The sequence below is a fragment of the Heliconius melpomene genome, chromosome 10 (genome assembly GCF_056956725.1).
Source record: "Heliconius melpomene rosina isolate 202511_hmr_F chromosome 10, ASM5695672v1, whole genome shotgun sequence".
NCBI classification, from domain to species: domain Eukaryota; kingdom Metazoa; phylum Arthropoda; class Insecta; order Lepidoptera; family Nymphalidae; genus Heliconius; species Heliconius melpomene.
The window spans coordinates 8,429,875-8,444,704 of record NC_140398.1 but is presented as its reverse complement, the minus strand read 5'-3'; the positions used below and the strand labels follow the sequence as shown (position 1 = coordinate 8,444,704).

The window sequence follows — 14,830 nt, the reverse complement described above, 5'->3', positions numbered from 1 at the left end:
CTAAAAAAATAGGTGCAAAAAAAAAAGGAAAAGAGAAAAATAAAAAACAAAAGCTGCAGTCAATAAATATATTTGCACAAGTGCTTTACATGTTATACTACACTACACACAGAAGCAAAATAAAAAAAAAAAATATGCACATTAACCACACAAAATAGTAAAAATAATTGGGCAAAGATGTATAAATTAAGCAATAGACTTTTATAGCTACACGTTTAATTCCGCAACTAGGAAGATAGGTAGGCACAGGGAGTGGGTAAGACTTTGTCGCCCACCCTCCGCCCAACGTTTGGGAAATTGAGTGTTTAACGGTGGAACTCAACACCGCGCTTTTGTTACCAGGCCGAAGAAGTGAAAGATAATTCCCCCAAGTGGGAATAGAAACCATAACCGTCTTATATACAGTCAGGGGGTGTGGCTTCCGCCATGACTGTCTACATAAGACTTCATATGAAATAGTATTAATAGTAACAAAAAAAATATATTTATAAATCTCTTTTTATCTTGATAAAAAAAAATATTTTATTCATAAATAATAATCTCAGATCTATAAATGAGATCTAAATTGTTTGTGATATAATCATTTAAGTCCTAACTTAAGTATTATTTTTATTTATTTAAATATAGTTTAAAAATGTTTGTATTTCTTTTTATAGTTCTTGGAACTTTTCAGTCATTATGGAATGTTTATAATATTTTAAAGTTATTATCAAGGACAACTGTATTTTCCTAATTATTTCTTTTCCTGTAAAGAATATTTCCTTTACATTCCTTTATATAAATAGATAGATAACATAAACATCACTTATAATTTATAAGAAAGTTTAGTATTTGCTTATAAAATAAAATATGGTTTCAGTTCTTAAATTGATAACACTCAAAACAGGTTACCTTCTAAACAAAATATAGAGATGTTCTAAAACAATAAGTAACATGGTGATAAATATTTTCTGCTAAACATTATTCGTATTATAATTTTATGTTGTTATCATTAGATATTGAAATATAAATTCTTAAAAAAATAATCAGTATACTTTCGAACCAATGAATTCGAGATCATTACAATTCACACACACATTGTCACATAAGGTGACATAAGGCCGTCTTTAGTCTTTCAGCTATGTAATTTTCTTCTATTTTCTATTTTGTTTTCTATTTCAACTATAGATGTACATAGAGATGTTTAGAAAGTGAAATACTTTTTAAACATGTCTATAAATGATTAATTAATTTAACCCTCAATATTTATATAGCTATTATTCAGAAAGCAGTGGATCCCCATAGCCATGCTTACCACGTGACCTGGCGGAGCACAACGCCACCAGTAGCGCCGCGGCGGCGACGAGCGCCGTGGCCGCGCCCGCCCACGCGCCCCACTCCCACGTGCCCCACTCGTGTGTGCTTTGCGATGCTTCTGTGTAGAGAGATGAAACAACCGTTTCCTTAGTGTAGACTAACACAATTTTTTTTAATTAATAGCATTCTCTATTGCCAATTAACCATTCTTATCAAATTGTGTAATGGAAATTTGTAAAATGTATGTGCACAATAAAAATAAGTTGTAGGAAACGTGTTTCGGAGCTGCTTGGTGAGAATGTTTGGCTTAGTTGACTAGGGCACCATCTAGGTTGCTATGGAGGTTCTATGTTAAGTGTTTATAATATTTTCTAAAAAAACTTTTTTTTTGTAGTGTGGAATAACACTTTAAAAAAACATTTGTTTATCTATTTAACATTTGCCACGGATTCAGCATGTGGTGTTCATCGCGTTGCAGTATGAGAAGCTTTTAGCAGTGCCTGGGACTTGAGACCCCAGTATATACGCAATAACGATCACCTCCACTGTCCGAATTCCTCTCAACATTAATTAAATTGGAAATCCTAACGTTATTCATCTTACTCCTTTCACCGCATACAAACTAACTCTTCAAATGGTTGAAGTTTTTGGTCAAGACTTTGTTATTCTGTTCTAATTGTAAGAGGAATTAAATAATTATTTCACTTACTTGATTCCTATAAGAAATATACATATTATATTTTATTTATCATAAAAAAGTGTTTATCTTATAAGAAAATATAGGAGGAATAAAATAATAAATTTACTAGCACGATTCCTAAATATTTTTCATTTTACTTGGTAGAAATCATATAAAAATAATCGTAACTATTTTTTTTACATTTTTGAAGTGTTATTGCACTCTTACGAGTTTCTAAAGAGTATCGCTAATCTTATTAAGAAATATATAAAACTAACATAACATAAAAACAATAAAAACATAACACAAACCGCTATTGCTACCTCTTCATTTAATGAATATATACTTACATGTGGTACATAAAATATGTCCCCATGTGTCAACAAAAACGTCCCCATGATGATGTATTTTGTTGGCCTATATTTAAACAAAAATAAAACAAGTTCACGATTACAAACCTTTGTGTGAAGTGCACCTAAAATTCCACCAAGTAAAAATGGAGATATATTTATAGCGAACAAAATACGCCTACAAATATGTATGTACAAACCTATATTGTGTGAAGTGCACCTGACCTGTCGTATTTCCACCTCATATTTGAGATTGACGTCTGAGTCAATGGGGCCATTAGGGACCCAATTGTGATGTAACTGAACACAAATACAAACCTACTCACCACTAGTGGCGGTGGGTTTCGCGTGGGGTTGCACAGAAGGTTGTGGTTTCGCGTGGGGTTGTACGGAGGGCGGTGCGGGTTCCTGGAACGCGCATACACGGTGCGGGTCTAGTTCAGCTACGTATATACGACTCCCGTCCCCGCTCACTGCTATATCGTGGGGGTTGCTGAAACTGAAAAGTATTATTATTTTAATTTAGGTTTAAATTACTTATAGGCACATAGATTTTTTTTTGTTCATAAAACATTTTATCATCATGATATTATAAGTAGTAGTAATAGTATCACGTTAATATAATAAACTTATAATGTATTCTAAGCTGTATCCCGTTTTCTAGGGTGGAAGGGAATCTAGTGTTAAGACTCGATTTTCCAATAAAATAAAATATTAAATGAAATTCACCGTATTATTAAACAACAAACCCTTTTTTCGGTGCAAATGTCTTAATCAATTTTCCGGTAGTGTAGTCTATGACGTAACCCCTCACAGGGATGGCACCGTTAGTAGGACCGTTCACTATGAATAGTTGACCACCTAAAAAACAATAAACTTGTTTTTAGCTTCAGTACGAAGGGCAAACTTAGTGGTAGGACACTTATTGTTAAGACAATTATGCATCCACTTGCATGTGGTCGCAATGTTAGTTATGCGCTTTGGGGAACGTAATTTACTCCTACATTACGACGTAAGTTATTTCAGTCGAATTGCATTCCGCCTGAACGTTGACAACCGCGACGTTTTTTATCTGAGGCGATGATATGTAATGCAGTGGTAAGCACTGCAAACACTTACCACTGGCCGGTGTGTAAGCGACACTGAACAGCCTGGGCCCCACCAGCCAGTGGCTGAAGGAGGCCGTGAACTGTCCCGACGCGGCGCGGAAGCACCCCACGCGGCCGTGCTCGCGGTCCGCCACGCACAACTCGCCGCGGTCCTCAGCCAGCGCCAGCGCGTGCGGCACGTTCAGGACGTACTCACCGCGACCGGAGTCTGAAAGGATAGTATAGTAGGGTATGTCCCACGTGTACTAGGGTAGGCAGAGGAAAGCTAGAGTTAACACTGATGGTTATCCTACTGATGGTTACCCTGTCCGCATCGATATTTACTTTCCCATTATTTGAATAAGATTTTGAAGATATATGAATATAATAAAACAAAATGCGATATATACTTACATTTGCCCCACTGTAAGATCCGAGTTCCATCTGGTGCAAATTTGATTATTCGTGAGTTACAGTAGCCATCTGCGACAAAAAAGTCCCCAGTTGACATGACGGCCACCGCGCTCGGCTTGCAGAAGTGAGTGTCGTCGTCACGTGGTACAAATCTTTAAATACATACAACAATATATTTACACTGTCAATAGCTTCCATACTAATATGAAACAGAAAAAATTGTTTGATTAAACATGCTAATTTCTGTAAGTATTTTTTCAATTGAAAAATTCTTCTGGATAGACTAGTACTACAATGGTATAATTAAATTTGTGGCCAGAGCAAGGAAAATTTAAATAATTTATTTTTTGCTAATAATTTAATAATCTAATTTATTTCTTTAATATTAATCTAATTTATTTTTGTACAAAAAATCCTGTTTACAGTGACAGACAAGCACTGTGCTGCTGTGCCAAATTTGTCAACTACAATTTAGTTTTTTTTGAGCTTTTCGCTGTAGGCAGCTCCTCATAGCACTGTAGGCAGAGGAAACATAGTGTAAAGGTACTTTGGTCCTATTGAGACACTTCCATGCCGGACTTTCCACCTAGAATTTCATTGTAACTTAAAAAATTTTAATACTCACTTCTCTCCAAGTGTTAAAGCAGGATGAGTGCGGTTTTCATGTGTGAATTTGAACACTTGATGAAGTGCCACATCAGTTACCCACACATTGCCTTTGTTATCAATTGTAATACCATGGGGCATATAAAATCTGGGAGAATTTACATTAATTTATATAAGAAAACACTATCATGGTATCCGTAAAAATGGAAAAAATGCATCAAATAATGCATTTTAATTATTTGGAAACATTTACTTTGTCTGTGTTATATCACACTTCCCCATATTTCATAAATATTTAATTCATCAAATTGAGATTTCAAACCAAAGCTTAATTTAACTTAACTTTACGTTTTATCCCTAGTGAGGTAAGACAGAGAGAATGGAGCGCCAAACACTACGGCAACCCAAAGCTAATATACTATAATGCATTTATTTCAGGAAATATTTTAGACATTATGGCATAATATAAATATATAGAAAATATTTCAGACCTACTACTACTATAACCCTTAATCCCAGGGCCCCCAGATCTGTTTGGGAGGATGATTGCACCATCAGATTGGTTTAGATGGAATGGTGCTGACGAAAATGTTATATATGTAAAATTTTGGTTTTCTACTATAACATTTTTAGCCCCAATTTTTTAACAACATTTAGGATCCATCTTAGACTATTAGACTATTACAGACAGAATATTAATCATCAAATTTCAGCTTTGTTAAAATTACATAGCTCTAGAGGCAGTAGGATCTCAGTAAACTGTATATGTAAATATGTGTACACAAAATGTGTTATTTACTTTATAAATTATATAGGTTTTTACTATTTTAAATATTCCTATAATATTCCTTATAGGAGTTTTCCCTTTGATAAGACTAGTAACTACTTTTACATTTTAATGACCAAATAAACTTACAAATCTTGTCCCCATGAGTCCACAAGTTCTCCAGTTTCATTAAACATTAAAATGGTATGTTGAGATATTGGATTGTCTCCAATCCTTCTATATACATTTGTCTCTGTAAATGTGTTAATGTCCCAGGCATTGGACGCTCGATGAAAAACATAAATGATTCCTGATGGATCAAGAGCCACACCAGCCACTTGCCCCAGGTCTACGACTGACGTTGGCCAATTTGGTACCCATTGTGGAGCTTAAATATAAAAAAAATAATACTATAAAATAAATTACTTCACATATAATTCAGAGTCAATATTTCATATCATATTTAACTAGTAAAACACGAACCATGTTCCAACATTTGTAAAGCGGCGTTTATTTTAACATACTGATTAGGATCGTAGTAGTTCCCAGGATATTCCTCCTCAGTAAACTGGACGGAGGAAAAAAAAATTATAACTATATTTCTAAAAATTATAATTCAATATTTTCTTAATTTAACCTACCCGTCGTGCGTAAATACATGTTAGGAACAACAATAATACTATAAACATTACAGACATATTTTTTATACGTCTGCCACTACACTCCATTATTTTTCAATAAATATCTACGTCTTATTATATTTCATTGGAATGCAACATGTAGTCGTGATCAGTCTTATGATTTTCAAAAGAAACTTAAAATCGTAACAGTAACGTTATCCTATTTTCAATTAAATACAATTCCATTATTCCACACTTGTTTTTATTCAACATAGACTGGTTTGGCTACAGATAATATATATTTAATTTTTATTTTGAACTAACCTGACCACAGAGTATATTTTGAAGTTCAAAATATATAATTCAAATTTTCAAATTTTGAACACAGGTAGAGCCAAAGATATGTAAATTAGGATTGCTGTAGTTATACTTAAAATTTAATGCGTAAAGAAATCAACACAACGTATAGTGACTTGACTTATGTGTAGTCAGTTTAAAATACTAAAGACTGTTTTCCCGACTGTTTACAGATTTGTGTTAATATGAAACATAAATGTATTGCTACTGGTCACGGTACTTTTATCGTGGACTCATGTGATTTTGTAGCAAATAAAAGTAATAGCTGGGGAGCCGAAAGCAGCCAGACCTTCGTTATGTTATAAAACCTGAAAGATCCTGTGCACATACACACAAAAAGCGAATTCGATTCAGGGAATCTATTATTATTTATTAATGTTTTTACTCTAATAAATTACAAGCGCTTACAAATATAATATAGCAGGTTAAAATAATAACTTTACTATATTATATTTGTAGGCCCATTATCAATTTTAATTATCTGAAGAAGAGGTCCTTTATAGCTTTTTTGGATTTAAGAGTGTTTGGGGGGGGGGGGGGGGGGAGGGCTGTAAATTCAAGTTAAATGTCTGGCAACCGATAACCATATTTTTAATGTCCCCACGAAAAAAATAACTTTATAATTTTACGACAGCTAGGCACTATTTTATGAACCTTATATACCCAATAACTGCCGAAGTAACCACTATTCAAATTTCATATTCCCTGATACTATTTACCGGTATTGTACACGCAGAGAAATTTTCAAGTTTTATAACATTATGTGTGTTGCTCTTAGTCTTTATCAGTGCTTAGTAGACTTTTTTAGCAAAATAAAAACTAAAAGCACAATTTTAGTACAATTTTATGAATGCCATGTTAGAAAAAAAAACATTTTATTTTAAATTTGTATATATTTTAAATACACTCTCTCTATTGCGAGCGCAGGCATGAGCGTATCTAGAGATATTTTCTGGCCCCTCCAGAAACCTGATCTGGACTTTAGTTCCCATTTCAGGCGCAATAGAGCGAGGGCCAGCTGAAGCCAGCCCTTAGATTAAGTAAATAAAATGTATGGTACCTTATTATCGTTAGTTTTTTTTTATTGGGAACAATATTAAAAATGATGATAAATGATAAGAAAGACACTTCACTGCACGATTTCAACCCCCTTCTACCGCCTAATAAATTATATGTAAGCTTTCATCTTAATATAAAAGTAAAATTTTACATAAGCTACTGAGGACTATAGCTACAAGATGATGAAGACCATGATGATGAAATTGAAACAATTTTTTGTTGGTAAAAATTCCCTCGCCCATGCAGGTATGTACTAAAAAAAGGTTATTGATACGAGTTTGTCCCCGCATATATTACTTCATGTTATGCCACTATCTTTAGTTATATTACATTCTTTATATCATAATTAATAAATACGAAATTATAAGGTTTTTTTTTATTATTCTTAAAAAAAAATATCCAGAAAATGTGAAGTTTTTTTTAATATATTTTTTATATGGGATAATTAATAAGTAATAGACTATATTGCTTTACACTAAGAAGTTTATTTCACATGCACCAAAGGTGCTCTTATATCCAATGGAAAAAACCGCCATTACATAAATAAAATCCACTTAGGGGATGTAATATGGGAGCTTTTCCAGCATAAGGCGATTATTCGCCAATAAAAGGTGTCTTTCGTACACCTACATAACTCTATTCATACCCTAAACATGTGTTAAGAACAGCTGAGCTTGTTCTTGGACTTTCTTAATTTTCTTCAATGTCTTTGAAGAGATGTGAGCCCTAGTGTCCATCAAGCCTATATTAAAGAAAAGTTTCTGTAAAAGTTCATTCTTCTTTCTTTTCAGAACTGAATCATTAGGCTTGGTACATAACAATCTCTTGTGATAGAAAACAAGTTTACTTTTAGTTATCTCTCGTGAAGGTACTTCATTTGGCTGATTTATACCTTCTCTTATCACTTTATTCACATTTTGTGGAGAAAACACAGTGGTAAATATTTTCTTAGGTGTTTTAATCAACTTGTCAAATTTTTTCTTCTTTAATGAAGGTTGTATTTGTTTTGCCCTGTAATATTTGCCAAGTAGATCTACATAGTCATCTCTAGGGATAGCAGCAAAAATGCTATGGAAATGTTCACCAATTTCTTGTCTTAGAGAAGCTGGTATATTTTTTTGCCTGAAGTTTGTCAACTTTTCTTGTAGAATTTGCAATTCACTTAAATGCTTAGAGCCATCACCAAGGCCAGCCTGACCAAGCAGTACCATGTTCAATTTTCTCAACATAGTGTTTATATTTTCTTTATTGTTAGACAATTGCTGGGGGCTGATGATTTTTTGTCTTAGCAGTTGTTCATGCCGATTTTGCAAAAAGACTAGCTCTTTATAAAGATCTTTAGGCTCACCTAAATTTTTTTTCAATGAATCGAAAGCTCTACTTATTTTACGAATCACATTATTTCTGTTTTTGGGTATGTTATTACTTGTTTTGTTTGTATCAAGAAAAGATTCTTGGGTCACGTCAAGGTCACTCTCAGAAACAGAAAACTCTTTATTTGGATATTTGCTACGGATCCAGTCTCGTAGCTCTGCCTGAAATGCTTCCTGGTTACCTACAGTGCCTCTGATGCTCAAGAAGAATGTAATTTCTTTGTTTTCAAGTTCCACCTTATTTTTACTCAAAGTTTCATCCAACCATGCTGTACCTTCTTCTGTTCTGAGCTTATCTGCTATTTCATTAGTAACATACACCCTTGCAGATGTAATTACTTCACTAGTATCGGAAACTTCATTGTCTTGAATGATATGTCCCCTTTTATCATGGTTGTCAGATGTTATTGAAATGAAATCTGGTGCTTTATCAGTATCTTGGTTTTCTGACATCTTTCTAGCAGACTTGGGTGGTTCTTGGGTGTCTTTAGTTGTTTCTTGCAGGTCTTTACTTTGTAAGTTTTTCCTTTGGTTAATGTTGCTTGGGCTTTTGCCTTTTTGACCTGTTTCATTTGCATCAGCGCCAAGATTTCTTTTCTTATTTAAGTGAGTTTCATGAATGGCTGGCGATTTGGATTGTCTCTTGAGTTGTTCAATTCTAGATGCAGGTACAGTGTCTTGAGTGAATCGATTTCTTTGTTTATTTGCTTGGATATCATTATTTTTGTTTGTTATTTGATAAACAGGTTGATAAACTGCTACATAAGGTGAATTTATAGGTAGCCCTGAGAATGGCAGTGTTATGCGGCAAGTGTGGACCAGGTGACCACGGCGAGTACACCCACTGCAGAACATTTGATAATTTTTCTTTAGCTGACGATTTTCTTCTAAATGAGTGTCTGAGTTTACCTGTAAGTAATTAACTTACTTTAAAAAAATATTATGACATTCTTATGAAAAATATTAATTTTATAGTAAAAAAATAATGTTTTTTTATATAAATCCAAGTACAACAAATAAAAAAGTAGTAAAACTGAATGTATTAGTATACACTTTCATATAAAATGGATATTTATCCTGTAGATTCTACGGTATTTCTCGGTATCACCATAGACTCCAAATTACAGTGGGGATCCCATATTGATAGATTGGCGAATAGACTAAGCTCAGCAGCTTTCGCGGTCAAAAAAATTTGATCATTAACTGATGTGGAAACGTCTCGACTTGTTTACTTCAGCTACTTCCACAGTGTTGTGTCCTATGGGATTTTACTTTGGGGTAATGCAGCCGGTATTCAACCAATATTTGTCTTGCAGAAGTGAGTTATGAGTGCAATCTATAACTTAGGTCCGAAAGACTCCTTAAGGAAAAGTTTAAAGAAATCAATATATGGACTGTTGCATTTCAATATATTTTTAAAAATGTTTTATATGTTAAGTAAAACATTAATGATTTTACCAAAATTGGGCCTATTTCTAGTATTAATATTATGTACATCATAATATTAATACTAGAAATAGGCTTAAACTTAGTGCACCTGTGACCCAATTGCATCGAATCCATAATTCATGTATGGGACAATGTGTACACTTTTACAATAGGATCCCAGAAAACCTCAGAGTTAAAACATTATCATAATAATTATTTAAAATGTGGATAAAGAAAAAGGTAAAACCTAACACTTCTACTGGATAAATAAAATAATAATAAAAGAAACTTATTTTTTTCTGAGAAAGAAAAAATTTCCATATAAAATAATAATTCACTTACAGTGTTATGATAGCGTCTCCACACATCGGGGCAGTGGCTGGCTGGATGGCCAGTCTGTCCGCATTCTGCGCACTTGATACAATTCCAGTTAGAGCAGTTACGACACATGGTGGAGTACATGTAGTTTGGTGATCCACACTTTAAACAAAAATAATATTTATTTTTTCTATATATACATATGCATATATAAGTAGGCAGGGGCAACCTAATGTAAAGACACTTTGTACCCCACGGCCCTCTCGTCGCCCTATTTTCGAGACACTGTTGCGTGTTAAATGCCGCAACTTAGTACCGCGTTTTATCTTGTTACCAGAGAGTTAATTGAATGTGAATTGAATCTATAATCGAAAAGTTCTGTACCACAACAATCTTAAACAGTTTTTTTTTTTATTTCAATAGGCTTGCTTGGTTTGACCGCATCAAGTCTGGTGAGCGCTGATGCGATCTACGGTGTGGCACGCTCGCCTAGCAGATACCTATTCACTCTGGTTTTGACGACCCTCATATTGTATGTCTTAGGAAATACAGATGCCGGCAATGAGTACTTTCAGTTCCAGTACTTTTAAATTGTATATTTATTAAATTTAAAAAATACTGTTTAAGATTGTCTTAATACAAAATCTTTTTATTAGGATGGACAGAGCTGAACTCATTTCAAAGCTTCAAAACATTTATAAAATAAACTTACATTAACACAAATTTTCCTTGGACATCGAGTTTCAAAATGGCCGGCTGTGCCACACATGAAACACACTGGTGGCTTCATGCGGCAGACATCATCACGGTGACCAATACGGTTACAGTAATTGCATCTGTAAATATAATATACTTTGCTTACAATATGTATCCATTTAATATTTTTCATTCATAACCTTTCCTTTTTGCTGTCTTGCAACTTATCTAAATAATTTGATTATGCTTTAGCATAATTGTATTAAGAATATAATAACATAATATTTGATATAAAAACAATACATTAAAACAAGGTTTAACATAAAACAATTTTTTTTACTATAATATTAATATTATAGTATTTTTTTTTGTTTTTATGTTTCTTATTTATATTTCTGTGTTTATGATCTACTTCATTTTTTCTTTAAAAATTGTTAAGTAAGATATAAGAAAATACATTAGAAATTATGTATAAATATTACTTACGTTAATTTTCGTTTTGACAATGATGGCATTCTGTCTTTAGGATCTATTGCCCACAAGTTTTTGTCTCCTATAAAATAATGTATTTATTTTATAAATTGATGTTACATTAAATCTTATTTTTTTAGGTTCATGCTTTATCCTGCATTAAACCAGAGTGGAGAGAGGGAACCTAGGGATAAGACACTGTCGTTCCACACCAATCAATTTTTTGGACATTGCATGTTGAGTGGCTCGAACTCAATGCCTTTTGCCTTTGCTGTTGCCACAAATGTCACATATACAGATGATATTCAATGATATTTTTCTAATATTCTAATAGTTCATCCATAATAATATTTAAATAAATACTCACTTGACATATTTTTTTGTATTTCTCGATGGTTAAAATCTTCACCTCCCCAGCTTTCATTATAAAACTTTTCCATTTCTGCTCTAAGAGTACTTAGGGAATAGCATTGTCTTTTACAAAACTTGTCATTGCCTTTCAAATTATCAAAATCCAAATCAGCATGCAATATGGCAGGGATTTTTGTTGAGCCACATTTGGATATATCACCTTGTGGTAATGTATTGTCGTTGCTATAGTCTTCCATTTCTGTAAGTCCCGTAACATTCCCCATAACAATACTTTCATTTATTGTTTCATTCAACTCAATTTCTGGTTCAGTTAAGTCTACAATTGAAGTTTTAGTGACCTCATTGGTAGACTTTTTAGTTGTTGTGGGTGTTACTGAGACTAATTTATCAACAATGCTACTATTGGAACTATTAACATCATCTGGAGGATTTGCTTCAGGTTGTGTGTCTTTTGCAACCTCAGATTGATTTGAATCTGATTCGTAAACATCAGTGTTTGGCAAACTCTTATCAGTCACAGTATATTGGCTGTTACTTTTATTATTGTCTATTATTGATTGGTTGCTGTCAGAATCATAAACATCTGCATTGGGTAAACTTTTTTCTGAAACCTGGTATGATTTCGTCCTTTGCCGTTTGTTTTTAGCCTTGCTTTTGGGTGTAGCAAAACATTCTTCAAGGGTACTGTTTGCAGGTGTGCTTGATATAGGCGTAGAAGTAACATCTTTATTTTTCTTCCTTCTTTTCTTCTTAGTAGGTGTTTTGCCCAATAAATCTGACCCATGAAGGCTAAAGTCGAAACTTTGGTTATTAGGATGTTTCGAAGATATATTCAATGCTATACAGTCACCACGTATAAATTCATCTGAGACCGATGATACAACAGATGGTACAGGGCTGGCTGTTACTTCTCTGTCTGATGGTTTGTCCTTTGTTGGTTTATCAAGGACTTTCTTTTCAGGGACTCCAGTAGTAACAACAATATCGTCTTCATCTGAACTCTCTATAGTAATTGTTGGTTTTGGAGGCAATGCTACTACAATCACTTCATCTTCATCACTAGATTCCAGCTCCACAATACGATGTTCAATCACATGTTCCTCTATTTCAACAGTTAGCTTTAAATTTTCTGGTACTGGCTTTTGGAATATTGATAAGTCCGGGGACAGTTCACATTTGTTTTTTTGTTCATCTTTTGCTTCAGTTACACTGTTTTCATTTAAATTTTTATTGACTGCAGACTCTTTAGGAGTGTTTACTTTTTTGTAAATATTATTTTGGTCACCACTTGTACGCCAGTACCTTGGAATTGTACTGCAGGGGACATTTTCAAATGTTTCTTCTTTTGGATTTGTGCCTACATTTACTTGTGTTTCGTCAACATAGTGTATCATAGCATACAACTGACCCTCCAATTCGCTTTCGCTAAGCTCCTGAAAGTAAATATTATTACAAAATAATCATTGACCATGCGCTGTTCTCTATTGGGTCTTTATTGTGAAATGTGACACAACAAAAATATGGTAACCTAAACACTCACCTCTTCCATAGTTATGTCGGAAATTTAGATCAAACAATATGTTACAATAAATAAACATAATCGAGAGATGTATTTAGGGCTATTATCAAACCGCAGTGGACATTACAAATAACGAAAAAAGGATTTGTATTTATTATGGTTTATGGACACGTCTGTCACTACATTTCGAGTCCGAAAACTGAAACCACAGAAAACATATTATCTAGTATTCCATAAATTACACAGATTGAATGAACAGCCGGTACGGTGCCGTAATTATGTTTGTAACGAAATTAATATTTAGCTTATTATATATACTGTACATTAGAATAGTAATAGAAATATCAAGCTGCTTTAAATGGCGAATATCTATACAGTACGGTACCGCATTTCTGATTCTGTCAGTCTTGATTATATTTAAGGTAGGTACAATTAAGAAGAGGTGAGTTCCATTATAGTAAAGAATTAAAAAAGATTATTTTTTTCATTTTAGTATATTTTTTTATAAATATCATGTTGTTATTGCATGTTTAGGTTAAGTTGCATTTTATAGGTGCTTTGTTTATGTCTGTGATACTTTTTTTTGGCTATCATTTCTTGTTTGTCATAATTTAAAAAAATGGCGGGAGTTATTTACACAATTTATTAATATTTCTAAGAATTTTATAGGTACAGTTTCATAAAGTAACTGAAGTATTCAATAAAAATAGATCTAGGTAATCGGGTCATTTCTTTATAGTAAAACCAATTGATTAGCCATATATTTATTATATTCATGTGTAAGGGAAAATTTCTTTGTACAAAAACTTTTTAAATATAATATTCATAACGTGAACATTCTTTTCCGAGTCAAAAGGGACATCGGTATTTTAATTCGCAATTTTAATTATTTTTAACTATTGTATTATGGCCGTTGTGGATTCGATTCCAACTCGGGGTAGTGAATTATTATTTATTAATATTTCTATTTCTTGCACCAAGGCAATAGCTTGGCGTAGACTTCCGCTACTAAACACGCAATGCTTGAAAAATTCGGTGGAAAATGAAGAACGGAGTGTCTTAACACTAGCTTCTCTATGCCTGCCTGGCTATATGTGGGATAAAGCGTGAAGCTGATTTTTTTATATTGTATTAAAAAGTAATATTTGACTTTTTCAAATATATTTTTTAGGATGGCTTTCGTTTTTTAGAGATATGCTTTCACTTTTTTAAGGGGGCTTTCGTTAATTTTAGACAATAGGGTACCGTAATAATCGCGGCAAAACGTATTTCGTCTGACCAAATTTGAGTGCCATTTTGAAATGGTCACCCTTATCTACCTATCTATACAGTAAAGTGTGAAAATTGTATTCTTTATAATAAAGAATAAATTTATGTTTTAACGTTACTTTTATTTAATTTTCCAATAATTGTTAATT

At 33.2% G+C, this 14,830-nt stretch overlaps 2 protein-coding genes across 3 annotated transcripts; both read right to left on the bottom strand.

Annotated features, from left to right (window-relative positions):
* Nucleotides 1-54: 54 nt before the first annotated feature.
* LOC146535437 (peptidyl-alpha-hydroxyglycine alpha-amidating lyase 1-like) lies at nt 55-6,116 on the bottom strand. 2 transcript variants are annotated; one of them, XM_085192243.1, is made up of 9 exons: nt 5,841-6,116; nt 5,683-5,767; nt 5,350-5,587; nt 4,453-4,581; nt 3,828-3,979; nt 3,445-3,642; nt 3,075-3,186; nt 2,644-2,824; nt 55-1,414 (listed from the first exon to the last, which is right to left on the bottom strand). In XM_085192243.1, the coding sequence occupies exons 1-8, from the start codon at nt 5,925-5,927 to the stop codon at nt 2,644-2,646; spliced, it is 1,182 nt and encodes a 393-aa protein (XP_085048369.1). In that variant the 5' UTR covers nt 5,928-6,116; the 3' UTR covers nt 55-1,414. The 2 variants fall into 2 exon arrangements, with proteins under 2 accessions (XP_085048369.1, XP_085048366.1); XM_085192240.1 differs by having other exon boundaries at nt 2,652-2,824; nt 5,841-6,115.
* A 1,584-nt stretch (nt 6,117-7,700) lies between these two features.
* On the bottom strand, nt 7,701-13,677 carry LOC146535436 (uncharacterized). The gene is made up of 6 exons (XM_085192230.1): nt 13,434-13,677; nt 11,889-13,326; nt 11,537-11,603; nt 11,067-11,190; nt 10,379-10,516; nt 7,701-9,517 (listed from the first exon to the last, which is right to left on the bottom strand). The coding sequence occupies exons 1-6, from the start codon at nt 13,440-13,442 to the stop codon at nt 7,883-7,885; spliced, it is 3,411 nt and encodes a 1,136-aa protein (XP_085048356.1). The 5' UTR covers nt 13,443-13,677; the 3' UTR covers nt 7,701-7,882.
* Nucleotides 13,678-14,830: the final 1,153 nt, after the last annotated feature.

Excerpts from the sequence above, each read along its gene's own strand:
- LOC146535436 (XM_085192230.1), bottom strand. Across the intron at positions 11,191-11,536 it reads TTGTCAAAACGAAAATTAAC|ATGCAATTACTGTAACCGTA; the intron begins GTAAGTAATATT and ends TTATATTTACAG. Across the intron at positions 10,517-11,066 it reads CAAGGAAAATTTGTGTTAAT|TGTGGATCACCAAACTACAT; the intron begins GTAAGTTTATTT and ends TTTTGTTTAAAG.
- LOC146535437 (XM_085192240.1), bottom strand. The coding sequence starts at position 5,927 with ATGGAGTGTAGTGGCAGACGTATAAAAAATATGTCTGTAATGTTTATA. Across the intron at positions 5,588-5,682 it reads TTTACAAATGTTGGAACATG|CTCCACAATGGGTACCAAAT; the intron begins GTTCGTGTTTTA and ends TTTATATTTAAG. Across the intron at positions 3,643-3,827 it reads GATCTTACAGTGGGGCAAAT|ACTCCGGTCGCGGTGAGTAC; the intron begins GTAAGTATATAT and ends CTATCCTTTCAG.